This window comes from Papaver somniferum, chromosome 1 (assembly GCF_003573695.1).
Source record: "Papaver somniferum cultivar HN1 chromosome 1, ASM357369v1, whole genome shotgun sequence".
Lineage (NCBI taxonomy): Eukaryota > Viridiplantae > Streptophyta > Magnoliopsida > Ranunculales > Papaveraceae > Papaver > Papaver somniferum.
Window position 1 is genome coordinate 85,075,966 of NC_039358.1, and position 24,471 is coordinate 85,100,436.

Below are 24,471 nucleotides of genomic sequence, written 5' to 3' on the forward strand. Positions count from 1 at the left end.
TTTCGCTTTAAGATTTTTCCTCTCCAAGTCCTTAGTTTTCACTTTGAACCTGCAAAATAAAGACAAAAAGAAACGTAAAAAGGAACAAACAATTCTAAAAAAAAATAATAAACCTAAAAAAAATAAACCAATCTATATAAAAGTCCGCGTCGGCGGCGCCATTTTTGTTGTAATTTTGAAAGTGGTAGTAAAAGTTCGTTGCTCGGACTTGTAAAGATTTAAAAATAAAAATATATACACAATATTTGTCACAATGGGCGAGAGGTACTGGGACTAATGATTCGGCCAATCTTCATAAATAGGGATCAATGATTTATTCTCGACAATAATCGCTCAAAACATAAATTATATGGACTCTTATTTTGCCAAAGTAGATTTTCAAAACATTGATTGTAAGTCCTAAGCATGATGTATCAAAACACCTAAGCCAAGCATACATCATCAAATTAAATAACAACCAATTAATTCAAATCATATTTAAATTTTAAATTAATGCAAAAGTCATAAAAAAGAATTAAATGAAATTACCCCAAGTATGAAGTTTGGCCTCCTCCGTCGTCCCAGTGTTGGGTTTTAGCTCATCATAGTAAAAATGCTCTCAAAATAATTATTTATTGCTCAAAAAGTGGTTTACAAATGATGAAAAGGTATAAAACAATTGAACAGAAAAATCGCAACAGAAATAACTGTTGCAAAGGCGCTGTTCAGCTGTTACAAGAAGAACGATAAATGATAACTGTTGTTGTACGACGAACTACGACCCACGAGTGTGCGTCTTAGACACTGTTGATAAACGACTGCTGCTGCGAGTCCGTTCTTCGTGTTCTTCATCTTCATCAATGGCAGCAGCAGCAGCAGAGAGAAATCATGGTTCTCGATTCTGCAGCGTTCATTCTCTCCTCCCAACTCTCGACAGCCTCTCTACTAAACCCAAGGGGTCCTTTTATACCCAACAACCTTCAAAATATCCTTGATTTAATCCCGAATATCTTCCAATATTCTTCACAGCCATATTCGATGTTTCTTTCCCTGTGGACTCTGTTCACGCATTAATGGCAGATATTTCGTTTTTTCAATATTCTAGGATTCGATATAGGTACCATATATTCCCTCTTTACTCGAGTATCTTCCACAAACCCAACAGGGAACTCGATATTCTCTCTCTGTTTCCAAAAATATTGCTATCCCCTGTTTGGACTTTGATCTTCTCTCCCGGTCATTTCAGCCCAACTTGATCGCTAAAATCATTTGCATTCGGCCTGTTTAGCCTTAACAGGCTTAACCCAATAATTTCCATCGATTGAATCTCGCTAGAATTCCTCCAACAATCCGACCAAACTTCAACAGCGTCTGCATGTTTTCTTCCCGCCAAATTCATATTTATTGAATCGTGAATATGGTGTCCCCTTAGCAAACAGTGGTGTCCCCTTAGCAATTTGGGTGGAAATAGTAATTTTTGGGGATGAAACAGTAATTTTTATGGGGTTCCTCCGGGACATTTCTGGGGTTCTTCCGGTGCATTTCTGGGGTGCCTACGATACATTTCTCCGGAGTGTAAAACACTGCTTTTTGAGCCCATTTCGCCGCAAGGGCTTATTTATCTAAAAATTCCTACAAAGACATAAAAGAACACAATAAATACAAAATTGAGCACTAACAATACATACAATAGAGACATATTAGACACATAAATGCGTCTATCACATCACAATTTCGCGGGCATCTAGGCATAGGGAATATGCATGCATTGGACTTGCACATAGGAAATTGTGATATTCATCTCATTTACTTCACTTTGAATATGATTTAGATGAATGGATTGATTTTTCTCATGCCGAGGGTGCATCATCCAAGATCACGCCATCTTAGCCTTGCATCATCCTTGTGATGTAACTGGCCGATCCTAGCTCCTGTGACTTGCATATTGGTTAGCTTCCTTTTTTGGCTATACCAAACATAATTGGTGCATGCCAATATTATATAGCTTGATAAGAAGTATGAGTATCCAATGAATGGACTATAATTACCTCATCAAGTATGGTAACAATCATCTCTTTGTCTCGCATTGCTGAGCCATGTGATATACACTACCAAAACGTCACAATATGAGCGACATGGTGTTGTTAGCGAACAATTGGCATCATAATTACAAGATATTAAACTACATACCTAACATGTACCATGAAAGGAACAAGCACAAATCTAGCTCATCAATGTCGGACCAGCAACCAAAACTAATTCGTATTGCGTTCTCTAGTTCGGGTCATGCAAATTATTGCAACGTTCACCTTTCCTTCGCTTTGCATCATTTTAATGCATTCTCGAAAAAAAGTAGTCAGAATCGTTCCAGGATCCTACTCGGCTGGGGAACTTGGAGCGAGGAGCAATGAATTTGGACTTATATATTACTACTCATGAGTCATGAATTGTACCTGATTAAAATTAAAATTTTAATACTATCATGTAGTTAAGCGTGTAACATTGTTATATTGAACCAATTTATCATATTTTTAGAGGTTTCATTTGATAAATCCTATATGATTAAAGATTTAATGGGGGTTGTAGTAATAAAGGTTCGAACTCTAAGACTTGTGAAGGTAAAGGATTTTTTTAGACTTATAAAAATATATATACAAAATATTAACAATTTTGGGCGAGAGGTAACCAAGACACTAGATTCCACTACTACGCAAGATTGAATGATAAATATTTCAAAACTCTATTCAATTCTTAAGTCCTCTTTTATCTTTAATTCACTATCAATCATACAAATTCTCAAACATTATTTGTAAACCTTAAGCATAGATTATCAAGAGATTAAACCAAGAATAACCTATCAAACTGAATAACAAATAATTAAGACAATCATTCAAACAATTTAAAACTCTGCAAAAGCAGCGATTAGGTGAATTATATAATTAAATGAAATAGTTACCCATTTATGTTGCGTGAATAGCTTCCTCCATTGCCTTGGTTACGAGGGAATTAACTCATCATGTTGGAAAACCTCTCAAAATATTTTATTAAGCTCAATTGATGTTTACAATAAAGAGAAAGATAAGTAAATGTTCTAAAAAAGGATTCTGCGACCCACAGAAGGGTCCAAAAATTAACGACAAAGATGAGGTGCTGTTGTCGCTGAAATGCTAAGACCCACACCTACGACCCACGGATGTGAGTCATTTTCACTGTTGATAAACGACTGCTGCTGCGAGTCCGTTCTTCGTGTTCTTGGTGTTCTTCATCAGCAGCAGCAGAGTTTGATCAACTCTTGATTTCTGCGTCTGTGGCTCTCCTCTCTTCTCCCAACTCTCGACAGCCTATCTAGTACTCCCAGGGAACATATTTATACACCTACAGCTCGTTGAATCTCCCTCAATTACTCCATATAATCTTCATTACTCGGTGTTTAAAGAAAATATTTTCCGAATATTTTCTTCCCTGAAATGATTCTCCACGCGTAAACAGCCTCTGATACTCCCTTATTTAGCTTCTACACGGTCCAAAAGTGTGCTAGAGTCCTCCATGCATCATCATAACACGTCCGAATCCCTCAAAAAATCCTCTCAAACCCGTGACTGCCATGTTCTCTGATGATGACTTGTTTAGCCGATTCTAGCCAAATTCGATCGATTCTGACACACATACTGTATTCCTTAAGCTATATCACATCTTCCTACCAATTTTTAGCCATTGAATCGCACCACAACACCTTCATTTTGTTGATTGAAAATCTGCCAGAGAGAGAATATATTTTCCCGCCAAAAATGAAATTTGAATTATGAGAAGAAAAGTGTCCTCCCCCTAATCCTGTACGGGTGTCCCTTTAGCAATTGGGGTGGAAATAGTAATTTTGGGGTGGAAATAGTAATTTTTCTGGGTTCCTCCGGTACATTTCTGGGACGCTTCCGGTGCATTTCTGGGGTGCCTTTAGTACTTTTCTCCGGGGTGTAAATCATCACTTTTTTGAGCTCATTTCGCCGCAAAGGCTTATTTCTCTAAAAACATCTACAAAAACACAAAATAACACAATAAGTACTTAATCGAGTCTAACAATACAGAATATTGAGAACAAAATAGACACATAAATGCGTCTATCAAATACCCCCAAACTTATTATTTGCTAGTCCTCGAGCAAAATTTATTCTTGAAAAGTGACCGAGTTAATCTCGGGTGGGTTTATCAGAGGTGTACCCACAAAAACCAATACTCCAGACCCTAGCTATCTACGCAGAACCTTGGAAAGCACTAAAGAACCTCCTTGGTTGGCATACAATTATTGACTCTAAGAGGAAGAACCCTGATGCGAAATTCCAATTGGTGTACACGAGTTTGCACTCAAGCATACTAAAATTCATATAAGTGACAGAGCTCTACTAAGATAGTTTCACGATGGACATCATACTCGGAGTCAGACTAATCACATGAAAAGATTAAGAAGATGGAAAAAGAAAAATGTAGATGGTTGAAAAGTGAACGGTGTTTCCCATATCTGTCTGAAGGCCTCTGCCAAGATGAACCTAACCTAAATGACTGAGATACCGGTCTGACTAATATTAACACACTGGCATATACAAGGGAACCAGTGGTCAATAACTTAAATTTAGATCAACAAACTGGCAAATACAAGGGAACCAGCAGTTGACTACACATAACAATAACCATTTTTTTTTTTTTTAACTTAACGGCATGAATAGATCTTTTGGATCCAAGCGCATGCTTCTTGTCAGCAGATTACACGATAGTTCCCACGGGTCCTGCATTCCACGCTTGCTTAGGCGACGGAAACAGGGAGAACACACGCATATTGCTATCCAAGTGTTAATACTTATTCCGATTGGTCTAACTGGTCCGGTCTAATTTTTTTTTTTTTTTTTTTTTTGAAAAGGTAACTCAGTCACTCTATTTCACCCTAGCAAAGGTAACAACTTGAATCGTGTGCCCCACCAAATCACTTGAAATAAAAGAAAACTAAAAATAGAAAGTGAAAAGGACTCGACGAGATATGGCGAAACTATCATGTTATTTCTAACACCTGAGCTCTGTGCTTTTATGAATAGACTCTATAGATGTTTCCATCTAGTCAGATTGGTCCCTCAACTCCTAAAACAAAAATGTTTCCATCCACTTAGATTGGTTAGTGCTATCCTTAATAGGCGTAAATTTCTAGGCTCTGGAGTTTATTTATTACGCAACTAAAAAGTTTCTCCCCATACCCCCAAACTTAAATCTAACATTGTCCTCAATGTTCTAAAGATAAAATTAAAAACATGAACAAGGAGAAACGGTTACTATTTGAAGTAAAAGATTTATTGAAGGATATTACCGTGTTGCGTGAGATTGGGTTACCTCCCAAGAAGTGCTAAGTTTAAAGTCTTCAGCCAGACTAAGAAAGGTTTAATCTCCTCGAATCATATAGCAATAGCCGAAATAATTGTGGGTTATCGAAACCAAATAGAGCTATCACAAGTAAAAGGAATCTGCAACAAGCCAAGAAAATGAACATGTACTGCATACCCTTATCTAGTTTCCTGATTAAGATACCTATGTCCCATTGTGGTTCAGGTTCAGGTTCTATGAAAGGATCTTGATAGAAAATTTTCATTGGATGCACTTCCTCATAGCTAAGATCCAACAGTTCAGGTTTAAAAGTCTGGAAAAACTCAATTAAAAATAATAACAACCTGAATAAATGGGGATCCTTAAAGTCAATCAGATTTGACTTACACAGTTGACCACAAAGAGAGTGGTGGTCTTCCTTAAACAGATGTGTCGACCCTAATCTCCTAAAGTAATTAGGTTTAGTCTCAAAACTTAATAATTGACACATCTGAAATTTATATGTTCCCACAATTGGTAGAAAAGTATTTGGTGGGAAAACAAAGTCAATCTGGGTATCATATCCTGGGCAAACCACATCAACCAGAGGATGGGTTTCTAACGACTGAAATTCTTCCTGGACATCATGAGGTTCGGGAAAACGAGTATGAAGATAATCTTGTAAGATGGTTGAGGCATTGATGTCAAGTCCCAAGTAAGGGATCTTTCTAAGAGTTAAAGTACACGGAGAATGATGATTACCCCCAAACTTAGAGTCTTCAGTGTCTCTAGATAGACTGGTCACAACTTCCCTAATTTCTATGTCATCAGATTCTTGAAAATGGGCAATTGATTTTTCTAAGTTGTAATCTTGTGGGTGATTCTCAGGATAAACCGGTTCCTCTAAACCACCATCATATAAAGGATTATGAGAAAAAGTTTCTAGTAAAGGCTCATTAACTAAGGTGTTAATCATAGTTACTTCCTCCGATCCACTAATAAGTTCATCAAATAATGGATTGTCCAATACTATGTAGGCTAAAGGATCATGAACTACATCGTCTAAAAAGGTGGTATCCCTAATCAAATCCTCGTCCTTTTGAATAGGTGAATAATCATAAAAATTATTTGGATTTGAACTAGAAATAATATAATCACTATAAAGCTCAATTGGATTAATAGATTCCTGATCACTATGCCTACATATTTCAGATTCTTCATTACTACTATTCTCATCATCATCATCATTATAATAGCATGAAAATGATCGAACCTTATCAAAACAAGTAGTGTTACCAATTCTAACCTCGTCCTCTAAATTAGGCAAATATTCACTATTGATATCAAGGGTAGAATTAGAAACCCTATTTTGGAAATTTAGATTATTTCGAGCAGCATTAGCTAACTGTTCATTTTCTGCCTCTAAACGTGCTTGAATTTCACTGAGCATAACACTTATATGTTCACAAGTCTCATTGAATATCTTAGACCGTTGTGTACTCTCTTCTCTTGAACTATCTGCACGTTCATACTCCCTTCGAATTTGTTGGTAGGTTTCTTCTAGAGATTGAACAGGTTTATAAATGTCATAATCAGGACTAGTTTTTAAGTAATTTTCCAAAAACGCATGACTAGTACTATAATATTCCTGATTTTCTTGCTCGTAAGACCAATTCGTGTTGGGATAAGTAATTGGGCTCACTATGGTATGAACCATAACCTTGAAAAGGTTGGCGTTCCCAACTACTATTCCCACCATGGTCATAAAACTGATGATGTCCATATTCAAATTCAGGTCGATACTCATTGTATTGGCTTCTATCATACCAGTTCGACATTCTTAATTGCAAGGGAATTCTACACAACCACAAACAAGCCGACTCGACTCCACCAAAACAAACCTAAAGATTTCTAGCAAACAAAAAGCATGATGGCTCCACTTAGATTGTTTCTAGACCAGCTTCTATCTTTCGAAAGGGAATTCGTTGCAATTTGAGCAAACCCCTCTGGAATCAATCCGAGTCAAAGTAAGTTGAATTGAGGCGAGGGAAGCTCAGTGGAGCTTTGATACCCAAGGCCTCACCGCTATCACAAGGCGGCGCAGTCACGCATTCAACTCACAGAAACCATCATGAACTTTGGAGTGTGCTTAAAGAGCAACCAATATTTTTCGAACGAGTTTCCTATTAAGCTCGTTACCCTATCGGTCTCGTTCTATTCCAAATTTTAAAGCTTAGGTTCGCGTTCGGTTTCGTTTTCCTAAGGCGGGCAAGAAGAGAACGGTGATGAAATCCGAACCCTTATCTTGTTTAGGCCAGGCCTTGCCCTTTACTAGGAAAATAAAGACAGTCCGGTTCGTCCTCAAACAATTATCACCTTAAGGCAGACAGTAACCCGCTTGCAGGAGATTCGCGGGTGTTTCGATTGGACTTACCTCCCGTACCAGACGGGCGATGAACCGTTGTCGTCGACTCGGGCCACGACTCCTATGCCGTGTGCGAACCCGAGGGGCCGAGACGATATAGTAATCGTCGTCCTTCCTGCAAACAGTTTGTATTTAATTTTTTTTTTTTTAATTTATAACCCTTCCGTAGGGTTTTAAAAATAATGTCCAAAGTCCAGAATAAAGTCCAAATAAAAAAAAGTCCAAAATAAAAAAAATTACAGTTTTCCTCACACACTCTAAAAAAAATTAAAAATTAAATCCTAAAATTGTCCTTTTTTCTTCTCTTTTCGCTTTTCGCTTTAAGCTTTTTCCTCTCCAAGTCCTTAGTGCTCCACTTCGAACCTGTAAATCAAAGACAAAAAGACAAAGTAAAAAGGAACAAATAATTCTAAAAAAAATAGTAAACCTAAAAAAAAAAAAATTCTACCTAAGCACAAATCCGCGTCGGCGGCGCCAAAATGATTAAAGATTTAATGGGGTTGTAGTAATAAAGGTTCGAACTCTAAGACTTGTGAAGGTAAAGGATTTTTTTAGACTTATAAAAATATATATACAAAATATTAACAATTTTGGGCGAGAGGTAACCAAGACACTAGATTCCACTACTACGCAAGATTGAATGATAAATATTTCAAAACTCTATTCAATTCTTAAGTCCTCTTTTATCTTTAATTCACTATCAATCATACAAATTCTCAAACATTATTTGTAAACCTTAAGCATAGATTATCAAGAGATTAAACCAAGCATAACCTATCAAACTGAATAACAAATAATTAAGACAATCATTCAAACAATTTAAAACTCTGCAAAAGCAGCGATTAGGTGAATTATATAATTAAATGAAATAGTTACCCATTTATGTTGCGTGAATAGCTTCCTCCATTGCCTTGGTTACGAGGGAATTAACTCATCATGTTGGAAAACCTCTCAAAATATTTTATTAAGCTCAATTGATGTTTACAATAAAGAGAAAGATAAGTAAATGTTCTAAAACAGGATTCTGCGACCACAGAAGGCGTCCAAAATTAACGACAAAGCTGAGGTGCTGTTGTCGCTGAAATGCTAAGACCCACACCTACGACCCACGTGTGAGTCATTTTCACTGTTGATAAACGACTGCTGACTGCGTCCGTTCTTCGTGTTCTTGGTGTTCTTCATCAGCAGCGCAGCAGAGTTTGATCAACTCTTGATTTCTGCTCTGTGGCTCTCCTCTCTTCTCCCAACTCTCGACAGCCTCTCTAGTACTCCCAGGGAACATATTTATACACCTACAGCTCGTTGAATCTCCCTCAATTACTCCATATAATCTTCATTACTCGGTGTTTAAAGAAAATATTTTCCGAATATTTTCTTCCCTGAAATGATTCTCCACGCGTAAACAGCCTCTGATACTCCCTTATTTAGCTTCTACACGGTCCAAAAGTGTGCTAGAGTCCTCCATGCATCATCATAACACGTCCGAATCCCTCAAAAAATCCTCTCAAACCCGTGACTGCCATGTTCTCTGATGATGACTTGTTTAGCCGATTCTAGCCAAATTCGATCGATTCTGACACACATACTGTATTCCTTAAGCTATATCACATCTTCCTACCAATTTTTAGCCATTGAATCGCACCACAACACCTTCATTTTGTTGATTGAAAATCTGCCAGAGAGAGAATATATTTTCCCGCCAAAAATGAAATTTGAATTATGAGAAGAAAAGTGTCCTCCCCCTAATCCTGTACGGGTGTCCCTTTAGCAATTGGGGTGGAAATAGTAATTTTGGGGTGGAAATAGTAATTTTTCTGGGTTCCTCCGGTACATTTCTGGGACGCTTCCGGTGCATTTCTGGGGTGCCTTTAGTACTTTTCTCCGGGGTGTAAATCATCACTTTTTTGAGCTCATTTCGCCGCAAAGGCTTATTTCTCTAAAAACATCTACAAAAACACAAAATAACACAATAAGTACTTAATCGAGTCTAACAATACAGAATATTGAGAACAAAATAGACACATAAATGCGTCTATCACTATATGAGTGGTTGGGAATTTTTTTTCTTTTTTGATTTTGCATGCAAGGTCAAATTGGAAAAATCGGCAACTCGTTTTGCTCAAAAATTGGTATAAATCGGCAAAATCGTCCTCCTTAATCACTAAAAATCGAAAATGGCTTGAAATAGGAAATCACATCGGTCATATAGTGAGGAGCGATTATTCAATGAGTAAATTGGCTGAGGAGAGCGATTTTGACTACACCAACACAACAACATAATGCATGTGCATTATATGCTTCTTTGTGCATGCAACATAGGCAAGATGACGCGTCTATGTTCATATCATACCAACACCTCCTCCATATGTATAAGGATTTGAGAGTTGATAGTCATGTACCAAGTCCCACCTGATTTTGCCACAACAATTTATAGGAAGATGCATCATTCGCCTTAGTGATGCATATCCAATTTTGGACCAGTTCCGAACTTGTTAAATGCACAATAGTGATACATTTTAGTTCATAGTCGAAGCCCCTTCCCTTTTTAAAACAAGCATAGTGATGCATTAGCATCACAATGCCAAATTAATGCATCATTTTTGCAAAATGTGCATTACTAATTTGAATTGATGCAATCATGCAACCTCAGTTCGCAACACAAGCTCGAAATGAAGCTTCATCTTGTGTATCGACGCATCATAGGAAAATACAGGATGTCCCAGCTTACATTTATCAAGGTTACATTGTAATAATTATCTACGTCACTTATAATTTGTTAACTGACCCAAATGATCCCCCAGTAATCTAAAAATTTATAACAAACAGAAATATCCTTTATGGCCCAGAAAATGAGTGGCATTGTTTGTGACTTAAAATTTACGTTTCCATCTAAAATATACGTCTTGGTTTATCGTAACAAAGTCTGGCATCAAGGGAACCCATCCAATGGAAATTGTCGTTGTAGTTCGTATGGTATTGTTTAAGTTTGCGGTTGGTGGAGTATTTGGGAGTTCTGAGGGCATTAGCCCTCTTTCGCAGGTGAGTTCTTGTTGTAGGTGAGGCGCTAACTGTACGAACTACAATGATAATTTCCGTTAGGGGTCATCTAGGTTATTCCAGAGCAGGGTTCATTTACAGAGACTCCTCAACCACGACAGTGACAACTCTCGCACAACTTCTAAAGATTATAATTATACTGATCGTAAAAACACAAATCATGTTAATGGCTACAATGATGGCGACAAACAGACAATATACCAAGGTGTGCACTGAAGGAGACTCAAAAACCTGGTTTGTCACACTGTTTCATCCTTTTACACCAAATTGCAATGGCTGAGTTTACAGAAAATGGGCTATATAGCCAAAAAGGCGTGTTTCATGGGCCAAATGGAAGGGTAGAGATTTCGTCTGGGTCAAATGGACAATGAAACTTTTTATATGAAACTGACCTAATTACCCTTACCTTTCTTCTTCCTCTCTAGATAATATCGATCTCCTCCACCGTTTCCATTACTTTCTTCTTCTACTCTCTGCTCTCGATCTTCTCTTTCTCCACCACCACCATCATCAACTATAAGCAGATCTGTCAGCACCAACATCGACAATAACTACCGCCATCCTGATTCTACACAGTCTGCACCATCATCATCCTTCTATACCGCCTCCGCCATATCAAACTTTACTCACCATTAAACACATCAACATCCACAAAACACCAATATCAACTCCACTATCGTTAAAGAGATCTGCAGATGCCTAATTTGGGTTTGAATCAACCAATTTTAGAAAATCACTCATGATTATACCAAAACACGCAGGTCTGGAAACCCTAATTTTGTTTTTTATTTTTTTTCAAAAATTAATGGATTGATTGTCTTTATTTTAGCACAAATTGGTGTATGGTGATTTTAATTTAACCTTACCTGCTGAACCTAAGTTGAAATTAATTGATTTTATGAATTTAATTTTCATCTTCATTGCAATTTCTTCAGAGTACTCTGTTTTTTGATAAGAAATGGATGAAGACTATGCTCAAATTGGTAAGTTTCTTGACCTTAATTGTGTTTTGATTTCAAATTTGTTCATCTTAATTAGATGAAACTGGTTTTATCTTGTGCTAGATTGAGTTGAACATATATGGCGAAAATGGGTTTCATCCTATACTAAATTGGGTCGAATTTGCTTTCACCCATTTTAAACTAGGATGAAACTGGTTTCATCTATAGGTAGGATGAATCTATTGGTGTAACTGGATTTTAGTTGGTTATTGTAATGACTTTAAAGTTTATGTTGTGGATGAAAATGGTTTGCATCTGGTTATGTGTATTGTATGGTTTGCATCTGGTTATCGAAGTCATGCCGCAACAAGTGATTGTAAGAAATGCCCAAGTGCGTTTTTATGGCTAAATGTTGAAGGATGTAACTGGTTTTCATCTAGCACTAAGATATGATGTAACTGGTTTTCATCTAGCACTAAGGTAGGATGTAACTGGTTTTCATCTAGCACTAAGATAGGATGTAACTGGTTTTCATATGATACATGCATATTTGAAGTTTAATAAAGATGATAATAAGGAGGATGTAACTGGTTTTCATCTAGCATAAAAATAGGATGTAACTGGTTTTCATATTATTTGATTCTGTTATTTGTTCGCGTCCTAGTTTTCATGTTATTTGATGTAATTAAGTAAGTAATTTTCCCTAATTTCTTATGATTGATGAATTTAAGTCTAACTAGTGATTGTAAATCTAATTGACTTCATATGAACTTTGCTTGGTTACATGAGAATGTGCCTAATATCCATAGCATGATACATATATACATTGTACTACTTCTTACAAGACTAATTTGGTTAAGTGAGAATGTTTCCTATAGTATTAAACAAGTTTCATCTAGGTTTAATTTGTGGTGTATATTTTTTCAGCATGTTTATACTATGATGTAAACCAGTTTCATCCAGGTTTAATATAATATAAAGTAGGATGAAACCAGTTTCATTTAGATTTAATTTGTGTTGTATATAATTTCAGCATGTTTAAACTAGGATGAAAATGGTTTTCATCCAGGTTTAGTATAGTACAAACTAGGGTGATATCAGTTCTATTTAGGTTTAATTTTTGGTGTATATTGTTTCAACACGTTTAAACTAGGATGAAACTTGTTTCATCCAGGTTTAATGTGTGAGTACCTGTTTAAGTAGTAGTAGTAGTGTGTTTACTAACCAGCAATCTCATTTCTCAAACTGTAGAATAAAGCAGTAGTAGTAGTGTGTTTACTACCAGTACACCTAATTTTAATGGAGGGTAGGTTTGTGATATTAGTAACATGACGTTTATGTATCATTGCAGTATGGGTGAATATCTAAGGAAAGGGATAGAATGTAATCAAAGTTGCTAGGGTATATAGGACCATAGGTAGTTGCCAATATAGGAGGAAAGTATTATTGCGTGCTATTAACATAAGAGATAATGGTAAAAATGGTAATGATTCTAATGATCACAGAACGTAGATTCTAATGATCTGATTAAAACATGAAGAGGGTGTCCGGCACATACATGAGGGCTCCTCCGAGCTACTAAATGTTTAAAATTATATAGTAGGGATTAATACGAGTTTAAGTAGGAGTTTAGAGAGATTAGTACTGGTGAGGATGAGGTTGGGATTATAAAACCAAAAACAGGCAGCTAAAACATGTATTTTGTCTTACAGAGAGTTTTTATGCGAGTGGCTCCACTCAAAGCTGTGGAATATCATCATCATCACCAAATACATTTCACTATGTGGACTGTCTTGAGTATCTGAGACCGCTGGATATCTCTCAGCTCCAAGTCCCTCATGGATGATGTTTATGCAGGGAAAGACCCACCAGCCGCTTTTGCAACAAGCGTCCAAGCAGAAAAGGTCCATGGTGCTATTAGCCATAGGGTCACAAGACTACTATAACAACCTGTAAAGTACACATCACACTAGTAAAAATTATCAGTAGTATGGTCTTAGCTCTAGTTTCAAATTTTTTTGGGGTAGTTAGCAGCTTATGTCCCATTATTTGCATTTTGTGCCAATGGATTTATACTCTTCAAAGAAGGAAAATCCTAATATATCTGGCGTAATTCTTTTGAGACGTGGTTTGATATATGCTGTAAATGTTACAGATAGGTTTCTTTCTTCATTTTTTTGAACGGAAAATTGGTCATTTTTTTGAACGGATAAGTTGCAGGGGTGATGCTGAAATGAGATTGCTGTGATGTCGAGGATATGAAACTGATGTTGTTGCGGTTAAATGTAATGGCTTGGAGGTGCTTGTACTGGAGTTTGGTTGCAGCTGCAGTTGTCGAATCTGGTGGCAGAAGTGGAGCTAATGGGTACTGGTGGTGTTGTTTTGATGATGGAGAAACTGGTTCTAGTGAAGTGTCGGGTGGACTGGTTGGTATTGCAATGGAATGAATGCAGGAGATGACATTACAAATGTGCAGGTGATGGCAGTTGTGGTTGGCATGAGGCAGAGATGAAGGATCTGCAATGGATTGAAGTTATTAAACTATGGAAGTGGAGTTGTTGCTAGCACTTGGCCTGGCAGAGAAGGTAGTGAACTGCAGGTGGTCTTGTAACTGCTTACAGGGAAGCTGGAAGGATTTTGCAGTTACAATGGTTGAATGCTCAAGTTGCAGGTTCATGTTACAGGGAGAGAGTAAAACGCTGCGCTGCAGAAATGTAATTGCAGTTGAATTGGAGCTACAGATGCGGGACAAAGAAGATACATGTGCTGCTGCTGTTGCGCAGTGGCTGTGAACAGAGATTGAATAGTTGCAGTTGAGTTTGACAAAAAATTCTGTTTTTTTTTGCTCTGTTTTACGTACTCTGTTTTTTACTCTGTTTTGCTTGCAATTAATTCGTAAAACAGAGCAATTAATTCTGTTTTTTTTTTTGTTGTACTATGTTTTTTTGCTGTACTCTGTTTTTTTTGCAGATTACTCTTTGTTCTCCAACCCAGTAAACATTTGAAGAAGATAGGGACATATTGGTCTATTTCAATTAATTCATAAAAAATATTCTGGGTGAAATAACCAAATTGGTTATTTAAACAGTATATTTCTGATTTTTGGCTATATAAACAGTATCTAAACCTAGAAATCTATTCACCCAGGAATTTTTATTTTTGGTCTTTTTGACCAATTTTGTGCTGAGTTTATAGGTATTTTGTAGTTTTAGTATCATAAAATACTATATTCGTTTCAGAAAAAGTGATACCTTCATTTTTCTTTTTTAATTATTAGAAAATAATTATTGCTTCAAAAGCAAAAATAAAAATAAAATGAAAATATAATAAATGCTAGTATTGATTTTGAATGAAGGACAGTGAATATAGGAGTGAGGCAACTAAATTGATAAACTAGTCTGGTCCAACTGTCTAGCATGAGCCTCGAGCAGCCCTAAACTGTAAACTATAATCAAGCTTTTTAGACTAACGGCAAAAAAAAAAAAATGAAAGATGCTTAATCGAGGAGCCTTAATTGATTTAGCCACTGGTTTATTTGAAATCAAAATCCTAAATTCCCTATTTTATTTTACTCTTTAACGTTAGGACGTAGGACTTGGAAGTTGGGAGACTCGTGCGAACACGAAAGATCGGCAGTTCTAGTGTCCTGGGGAAGCAAAGATCCCAGTTTTCCTACTTACTCCTTTCTTTATGGACAATTAAATATTATTGACGCTGCTAAAAGCTTAAAATTCTGAACCAATAATTAACAGTTTAATCATCAACCACACAAATGCGAGGAAATAACCAAGAAATTGCCTCACCATGTGAGATTATTCACCCTGTCACTTGCTTTAATTCTTGATCTAGTCTTCTTCTACTTCCACAAAAATTCTTCTTTCCCTTAAACTATGTTTAGTGTAGGATTACGCACACGATTTAACATTATTAATCAAATTTTTGTTGTCAGCTAAATCGGCTTTTAAATGAAGAGGAAGGCTAAATTGAAAATTGAGATAAATTCAAGAGACACGGTTGGAGTGGTTGATTGTCTGTTGGTTAGGAAGACCTTCCACGCCAAGTACTATATAATACACGTCTGCCTCACTAATTGACTAAGGTCCATAGATAAGGTTGTAGCTCTAAGGTTTTCTTATCCAAGGGTTCAGAAAACAATTAAAAATAAAAATAAAAATAAAAATAAAATAAATCCATCTCTATATTCCCTGATTTCCACCGTGCATGGATGTGTGCACGTGAGTCCTCTACTAGAGCTTCATTTGCGAATGCACCAGTAGTACCAAGTTACCAACCGAAGAAGCCTCGAAGAGTATGACAGCGAAGTGAAAAATTTAAATGACCTGTCAATAAATGAATATGCAGCGAAAATGAAACAAGTGATCGATCTACAATTATTACATGAAATAAATCACTCCGTAAGAGCTACTATAAATACCAAAAAAAAAGAAAACAAAAAATCCAAGATGGAACATTTATACGCGTGTTGTGGTTTAACATCACGTTTTATGTTCATCTTAAATGATTACTTGCTCAAAAATAATTAAGGCGTTCAGGTAAATACGGATGCGCATCACTACAAATGCATTAAACACATTTCTGATTCGTGAGGGGATTCGGACACATATGGGAACAGGACGCATCTTTTCCAAAAATGATTGTTCACCAGACCAGAGCCCGGGCCAAGCCAGTTTGAGGCATATACACCACAGAAAAACAAAATTTATGCACCACATGATACATGCTTAATAAGTGGAATTATAACCTGATAAGTTTCTGGTGTTAGATCAAAGATCTCCCACGTGTCCCTTAAGAAGACACAGAAAACAAAAGAGGTTAAAGTGGGGTAAAGTTGAAGATGCCATACAGAGAGAGTCCAAGTTCTCTGTAACACTAATGTGTGACAACTGTCCAACAGTAACGGTCGCTGAAAGTACGATCCCCCATATCTCGCATTCTTTACTTGTTTTCTTTTTCACTTTTCCGTTTTTTCCGTTTTTTCCTTTTTGTTTTATTTTAAAAAACAAAACCTTTACTCGAATTTACTGTTTTGTACCCTATTTCTTTGAATTTTCAGCTCTAGGCAAATCCTAGTAGGCCACAACTAAATTTACTGGCCGTTATTATTAGTTACGCACCCCCATCCCATTTTCACGCTCCGATATTTCGATGAGAAAATCTCGTGACGGTGTTGATTTTTTTTAAATTTTACCAACTGAGTTAATAATCGAATCGGGCGAGTCAGTTGTGTGCACATGGGGAACCAAAAAACTAGGGTGTTGATATAGGAATACGGAGGATACACACTAGTCAAAGTATTGAATAAATATTTGAATACTTGTTTATCCCATACCCAACAAACAAAATTAAAAACAGGCGTTAGGTAGTAGGTACGGCGTACGAGTAACAGAATATAGATACGGATCCATTTTTATGTAGAATCTCTACATTTATTATTGCCCTCTGGCCCCTCCCCCACTTACTCCTCCTCACTCTCTATATGTTTTTTAATTTATTATTATTCATTAATTTCAGTACTTTTTTAATAATTAAATAAATCTAATTAATGACGTGTTTTTGATGTCAATTGAAAAATGAAACTTTGATTATATAAAAACAACTCTCTTTATTGATGTTTAGAAAATCTCTCAAAATTAAACACAAACTCTAATTTTGCTCATATCATCGACAACAATTTTGGTAATCATATATATATATATATAGAACTATGAATTCCTTTCCTAATCCTATTACCTTATTACATGTCTTTCTTTTTCTTAGAATTAGATTACTTCTAATTTCCTTGGGATTACATCATTTTCCTAATTTTGTCCTAACCAATTTATTGGTGACTTATATGTCGAAGTTAATACAACATTTTTAGTTCAAAACTCTCCGATACTAAAGTCCGACTATCACATCTCCGTGCTGTATTTGAATTTCTTTTTTTTTTTAAATTCTCCAATACTAAACTCTCCAATACTAAGATCAAGCATAAAAAGAAGAAATATGAAGGTACCAGGAAACTCTTGAGTGACCGTGGGGAGAACGGGTAACCGGAGGAGACGGTTGCGATTACCACAAGTATACACTAGGAAGTTGATTTGGAGTGACCGGTTAGAGGAGGTGGAGGTAAAATGAAGAAACAGAAGGCCGTTAGACTGTTTGTTCAGGTGGCAGACTGAACTGACAGGATGGCAAGTAATGATCCGCCCTCCGATTCAGCGACCGAGTTTGTCGTTATTATCCAGTTCAGCATACTCCGTGCTAACCTTATTATGATCCTTTAAAAAGGAAGAAAGAATGTCATCATCCTCTAAGTTGTAGACCATCCGATATTCCTCGGGCATCGTATTGATGATTTGATCGGTGATGTGGCATTCTAATCTCATAGGAGGACCATACTATAAAGCAAACCCTAAAATAAGATAAAACTTTTTCTTCTAATTATTATGACAATGCTCTCCAGCCTGGCTTAGTCAAAAATCTCTTCCTAACTACTGAAATATCGTAAGTACTACTTAATTTATCACGAAAACTTCAATCATACATTCACACGCGATATCTAAAACTAATTAAATTTTATAGAAAGTATCTATGAATAAAATGAGATCTGAGAATGAAAATATTTAAATTTAATTAAATTTGGTCTTTTTTTCCTTCAGTGAAGGGAATGCGTGTCTTAAAGACAGCTGTATACAAGTAAAACCGACTGAATTTGAAGAAACGGTGCTTTCTGGAAAATCTTTTAAAGGGGGTTAATTGCCGGTTATAACAACTGGTATAACCAGTCATACCTATCCTTATTTCCGTTAATAAAAACCTTCTACTCATCTCCTCTCATATAAAACTAGGTAGGCTCTTCCTTCTCCTTCGCCACTCTATTCTCTCTTGATCTTCTTCAAGAAGAAGAAAAAACTGAAAAAACAATTTATTTATTTTAGGTTTTAGGGTTTTTGTTTGTAAAAATTGTTTTATTTTTGTTTTGTAAAATTTAAGCAATGGCATCATCATCATCTAGGAAAGATTTGGATCGGATAAAAGGGCCATGGAGTCCAGAAGAAGATGATTTGTTACAGAGATTGGTGACAAAACATGGAGCAAGAAATTGGTCATTGATAAGCAAATCAATACCAGGGAGATCAGGGAAATCATGTAGGCTAAGATGGTGTAATCAATTATCACCACAAGTAGAACATCGTGCTTTCAGTAGTGAAGAAGATGAAAAGATTATTCAAGCTCATGCGAAGTTTGGGAATAAATGGGCGACAATAGCTAGATTGTTATCAGGAAGAACTGATAATGCTATTAAGAATCATTGGAATTCGACTTTGAAAAGAAAATGTTGTTCGATTTCATCGGATAATGAAGATCAAGAGCCTCAGGAACAGCCTCTGAAAAGATCCGCTAGTGGTGGAATTACTGGTAAAACAATTTCTGGTATCTATTTTAACCCAAGTAGTCCAACTGGATCTGATTTCAGTGATTCTAGTCATCCTTTTCTTTCTTCTTCTCCCCCTCATGTTTATCGCCCCGTTCCTAGAACTCCTGCTGCTACTGGGGTTTTACCTACTCCAGAAAAATCTTCTAATAATGATTTGCAGACTTCTCTCAATCTCTGTCTATCATTACCAGGAACAATTACTGATTCATCATCATCTGATGGTCCAAATCAAAATCAAAATCAAAATCATCCTGTTAGATCTAATCCTGTAATTAGATCATCACCTCCACCGCAATTACAAACATCACTACCTCAACCACTACCTCCTACTCCTGCAACTAATACTCAGTTATTACCACCTCTTCCACCGTTACCCCAAATGCAACAGTTTGTACCACAACATATGGTTCTGAATCATCAGAATCAGAATCGACAGTTTCCTAATTCGTTCTCAATTCATCCTCCTGCTGAGAAACCTTTTGTACCATTTAGTCCTGAGTTTTTATCTGTGATGCAAGATATGATTAAGAATGAAGTTAGGAATTATATGTCTGGACTTGAACAAGGTGGAATCTGTTTACAAGCTGCTGATGGGATTCGTAGCGCTGTTGTGAAGCGTATGGGTATTAGTAAGATCGAGTAGTCCAAATGAATCATTGAATCGCTGATTTCAAGAATCAGAAGATGAATTAGTTGAAGATGGAGAAAAAGAAGAAGAAGAAGAAAAGTAGATAGAGATGGATGAAGGAAGAAGTAAAAAACCGATCTTGTTTTTTCATTTCCTTCTGTTTTTTTATACAAATAATTTTGGGCATTGTACAGAAAAAGAAGAGAAGATCAAGGAAGACGAAGAGAATCACTAGTCTGAGATCAACCGTTATTACTATTATTAGGAAGAAGAAAAAATTCAAAAAATTCAAAAAAATAAGAGAAGAAGTAAGAAGAAAAGAATCGAGAACGATTGCAAATGAACCAATGGATTTTGTTCATGAACCATCAAATTAGAGAATTTCAATTCATTAGTTTTTGAACCCAAAGGACTGGATTTCTTTTTCTTCTTTAGTTCATTAAATTTTTAGAAGAAAAATCCTAAAAGGAATTTCAATTCAAGTTTAAATTTTTGTCAGCCTTATTTAAATTCCTGTATTTTTGAATTGAGAACAAGATGAAAAATGGGGTAGCAATTCATCATTTCTGTTTGTGGGACGTGATAAACCTTGATGAGGATACTAAACAGGTTAGTCGGATTTTAGCCTTTTAGGTCCTAATGAGACACTGATTCTTATGAAATGAACAATTGACCATTGTTGAATTATAAAACTCCGAAACAGAAAAACCAATGTAATAAAGGAAACAGAAATATAGGTAAGGAGGGAAAAATGGAAAAACGTCTTTTTCTTCAATTATGGATGAACGAGAGTAGTGATTACTCGGCCATAGACCCATACAGCAGACTACAGTGACACGCACTAGTGGGAACTAATCAATCAAAATTTCAAAACTGAAGAACCCATTGGAAAACACAACAATTACCCTCTGAATTTGGATTCTCGACTTTGTGCTCTAGTGGATGTGTTTTGGGGGTGTGTTACTTTTAGATATGATTTAGATGATGGGATTTTCAACTTGGATCAAGAAGCATAGTCGTGAATTCCTATCTCATCATCAAAGGGGCATATCCCTAGTTTTTAGGTAACATAAACTCAGTAAGGCAAAAAAACATTGTAAATAAATAAACAGAAAATTTTCAAATTTGCCACTCATACCCAGACAATTCAAAAAAAATCTTATCTCTTTTTTGATGCAATATTGCTGTCGATTGTCATTCAAATCTCTTGAATATTAAACGAACACGAGTATCATGTTTGATTCAACAATGTCATATTACAAGATAACTCAATCTTTTCGCTGCCACAATGCTCAATGTGATCCTTCTTCTTCTGTTCGTCTTGTCATTCACTCTGTTTCGACCTTTTCATTCATTACCACAAGCACCTGCTGCACACTTGCGTTCTATTCTTCTACTGATAAGACTCATACAGCTGTGTTTGCTCTACCTGCATGCTAACTCTTTTTTCAATTATGTCAAAGGAGAAAAATAATATCTTTTTAAGCACATACTAAATGCATGTAAATATGTAATTGCAATTAATGTTTACACCCGGGAAACGTTTGCCTGATGTCGATTGCATAAGAAGGAAAATCGCAACAAATTTTATTTTTTTGGCACACGTGTACTTATTTATGTTGCTGGAAAAATTGATGGGAAAGAGCAGATGGTAGGAAAATTCAGTGAAACGAAACTGAAATCGTGATCAAAGTCACCATCTTAGAGAGAGTATATACGAATAAACTCACAAAGGGTTACAGCGCAATAAAATGTGGTCCAATCTATCTATCACGCTCAGTGATATGCATTCCAAAATGGGGAAATTAGGCTCAGGCCCAACCCATGGATAATCCATAATATGAGGCCCTTAATTAAAAAAAGTTTAAATCTAGGCCCCGAGTTTTTAAAAGACCTTGATACCCTTATGCATATTGTCAAGCCCATAATTAAATAAAATTTAAATCTAGGCCCAAAATTATTAAATCTAAGCCCGAAATTATTAAAATACAGTGCGAAGGTGTAAACAGAAGTTACACATGCATATGGCATGTGTAACCAGAAGTTACACATCCTTATGATATGTGTAATGCAAAGTTACACTTGTATATATATGCAAATAAATAGACATCAAAAAAAAAACACAAAAAAAAAAGTTATTACTTTAATATTCATTTACAATAATTTCTTAGCATGTGTAACTAGAAGTTACACACGCATCTGTTTAGTGTAATTGAGAGTTACATATGTGTCTATCTAGTGTAACTGAGAGTTACACATGCATCTGACTTGTGTATTCAGCGTCAACTCCAGTTCCAGCGAGACCATTACCACGTTTAAGCAATTAGCTTTTATGAAGTTATCTAAAACATGAAATATAACAACAAGCAATCAGTATTTATACGATTAAAATGAACAGTACATAAAACAATGTATATTTCAGTTTCACAAGCATCTGACTAGTGTAGCTAGCGGTTACACATGCATCTGAATTGTGTAACTAGGAGATACACATTCACCTGGCTAGTGTAGCTAGCAGTTACACATGCATATGACTAGTGTAACTAGGAGTTACACATACATATTGATATGTGTACCCAAAATCAGTATGTGTAAGTAAAAGTTACATATGCATATCCCATCAAATTAGCATGTGTAACTATAAGTTACATATGCATATCCCATCAAATTAGCATGTGTAACTATAAGTTACACATCTAATTTGCATGTGTAACTAGTAGATACACATTTATGTGGCTTGTGTACCTAGAAGTTACATATTTAATTAGCATGTGTAACTACTAGTTACACATCCATAGTCTGCCAATGCTAGTTAAACGTGCAAATTGTCATGCATATGGCTTGTGTGATGTGCAGTTAAACAGATGTATGAGTTAAGTGAAACCATTCCAGACCTATATCCATATACTACCTTTCAAGAAAAAGAAGTAGCTAGTCGTAAGTAATCAAGAAGCTAGAACACTTCTCAGGTACGTATAAATACAACTTCCGTATAAATACAACAATGTATATTCAGTTTCACAAACATCTGACTAGTGTAGCTAGCAGTTACACATGCATATAACATGTGTCATTAGGAGTTACACATTCATATTAGTATGTGTACCCAAAATCAGTATGTGTAAGTAAAAGTTACACATCTAATTAGCATGTGTAGCTCGAAATCCCACATCTAATTAGCATGTGTAACTAGAAATTACACATCTATTTAGCTTGGGTAACTAGAAGTTACACATCCACTTAGTTTGTGTACCTAGAAGGTAAGCAACAATTATCCTATCTATGTAGCTTGTGTAACTAGAAGTTACACATCCACTTAGTTTCTTATGATATCCCTTTTCATAAGAACCTTCAATATATAGAACATAAACTTTATATCCCAGGATGTGTAACTGCTAGTTACACATCCTGCTAGTTACTGTTAGATCATCTCCAAACTGAATGATGGCCCTTTACTGAGAACAAGCTGGCCATAAAGAAACTTCCAACCAATGTTATCTAGTAATTCCAATATGATTGATATACCTTTTCATAAGAACCTGCAAATATAGAACATAAACTTTATATCCTAGGATGTGTAACTAGAAATTACACATCTATTTAGCTTGTGTAACTAGAATTTATGCATCCACTTAGTTTGTGTACCTAGAAGGTAAGCAACAATTATCTTATCTATATAGCTTGTGTAACTAGAAGTTACGCATCCACTTAGTTTCTTATGATATCCCTTTTCATAAGAACCTTCAATATATAGAACATAAACTTTATATCCCAGGATGTGTAACTGCTAGTTACACATCCTGCTAGTTACTGCTAGATCATCATCCAAACTGAATGATGGCCCTTTACTAAGAACAAGATGGCCATAAAGCAACTTACAACCAATGTTATCTAGTCATTCCAATATTCATGATATACCTTTTCATAAGAACCTGCAAATATAGAACATAAACTTTATATCCTAGGATGTGTAACTAGCAGTTACACATCCTGCTAGTTACAGGTTTCAGATAACTAGCAGTTAGACATCCATATGCCGACATATATGGATACCTAGAAATGTGAAAATCACAATCAAATTTTATGAGTCATGTTTACCTGAAGCTCACTCGACAACACCATCCTCATCTGCTTAACCACTTTTGTGGTATCAATATCAACTCCACCACTCCCTGCAATCCATACATACACGTAAAAAATGTATAGAGTCATTAAGAACCTTATTTTTCTGAAACTTCATTTGGTCAAACAAAAAATTCACAACAATTCACAAAAAACAAAAAACAACAGAAAAATACAAATTCCATGCTAAAAATACAACATGATACATATGTTCCACATACTGTATAACAAAAAACAGCATGTCTATATCATCAATTTGAAGTTGTTCTTCTGCAACAACATTGTTTCTTCATCCTCTTCTCAGTATCAAACAAAAACTCACAAGAAATTCACAAAAAACAAAAACAACAAAAAGATATATATACAAATTCCATGCTAAATATACAACATGATATACATGTGTAACCTTATGTTACACATACTGTATAAAAAAACAGCATGTCTACATCATCAATTTGAAGTTGTTCTTCTGAAACAACATTGTTTCTTCATCCTCTTCTCAGTATCAAATAAAAAACTCACAACAAATTCACAAAAA

At 35.8% G+C, this 24,471-nt stretch overlaps 1 protein-coding gene across 1 annotated transcript; it reads left to right on the top strand.

The window, feature by feature from the left end:
• Window positions 1–18,541: 18,541 nt before the first annotated feature.
• LOC113293055 (transcription factor MYB44-like) lies at window positions 18,542–20,389 on the top strand. The gene has a single exon (XM_026541827.1). It carries the CDS (start codon window positions 18,741–18,743, stop codon window positions 19,824–19,826), a length of 1,086 nt encoding a protein of 361 aa, XP_026397612.1. The 5' UTR covers window positions 18,542–18,740; the 3' UTR covers window positions 19,827–20,389.
• The last annotated feature ends 4,082 nt before the right edge of the window (window positions 20,390–24,471 follow it).

Bases quoted from the DNA above. Each gene is read 5' to 3' on its own strand.
- LOC113293055 (XM_026541827.1), top strand. From the start codon at position 18,741: ATGGCATCATCATCATCTAGGAAAGATTTGGATCGGATAAAAGGGCCA.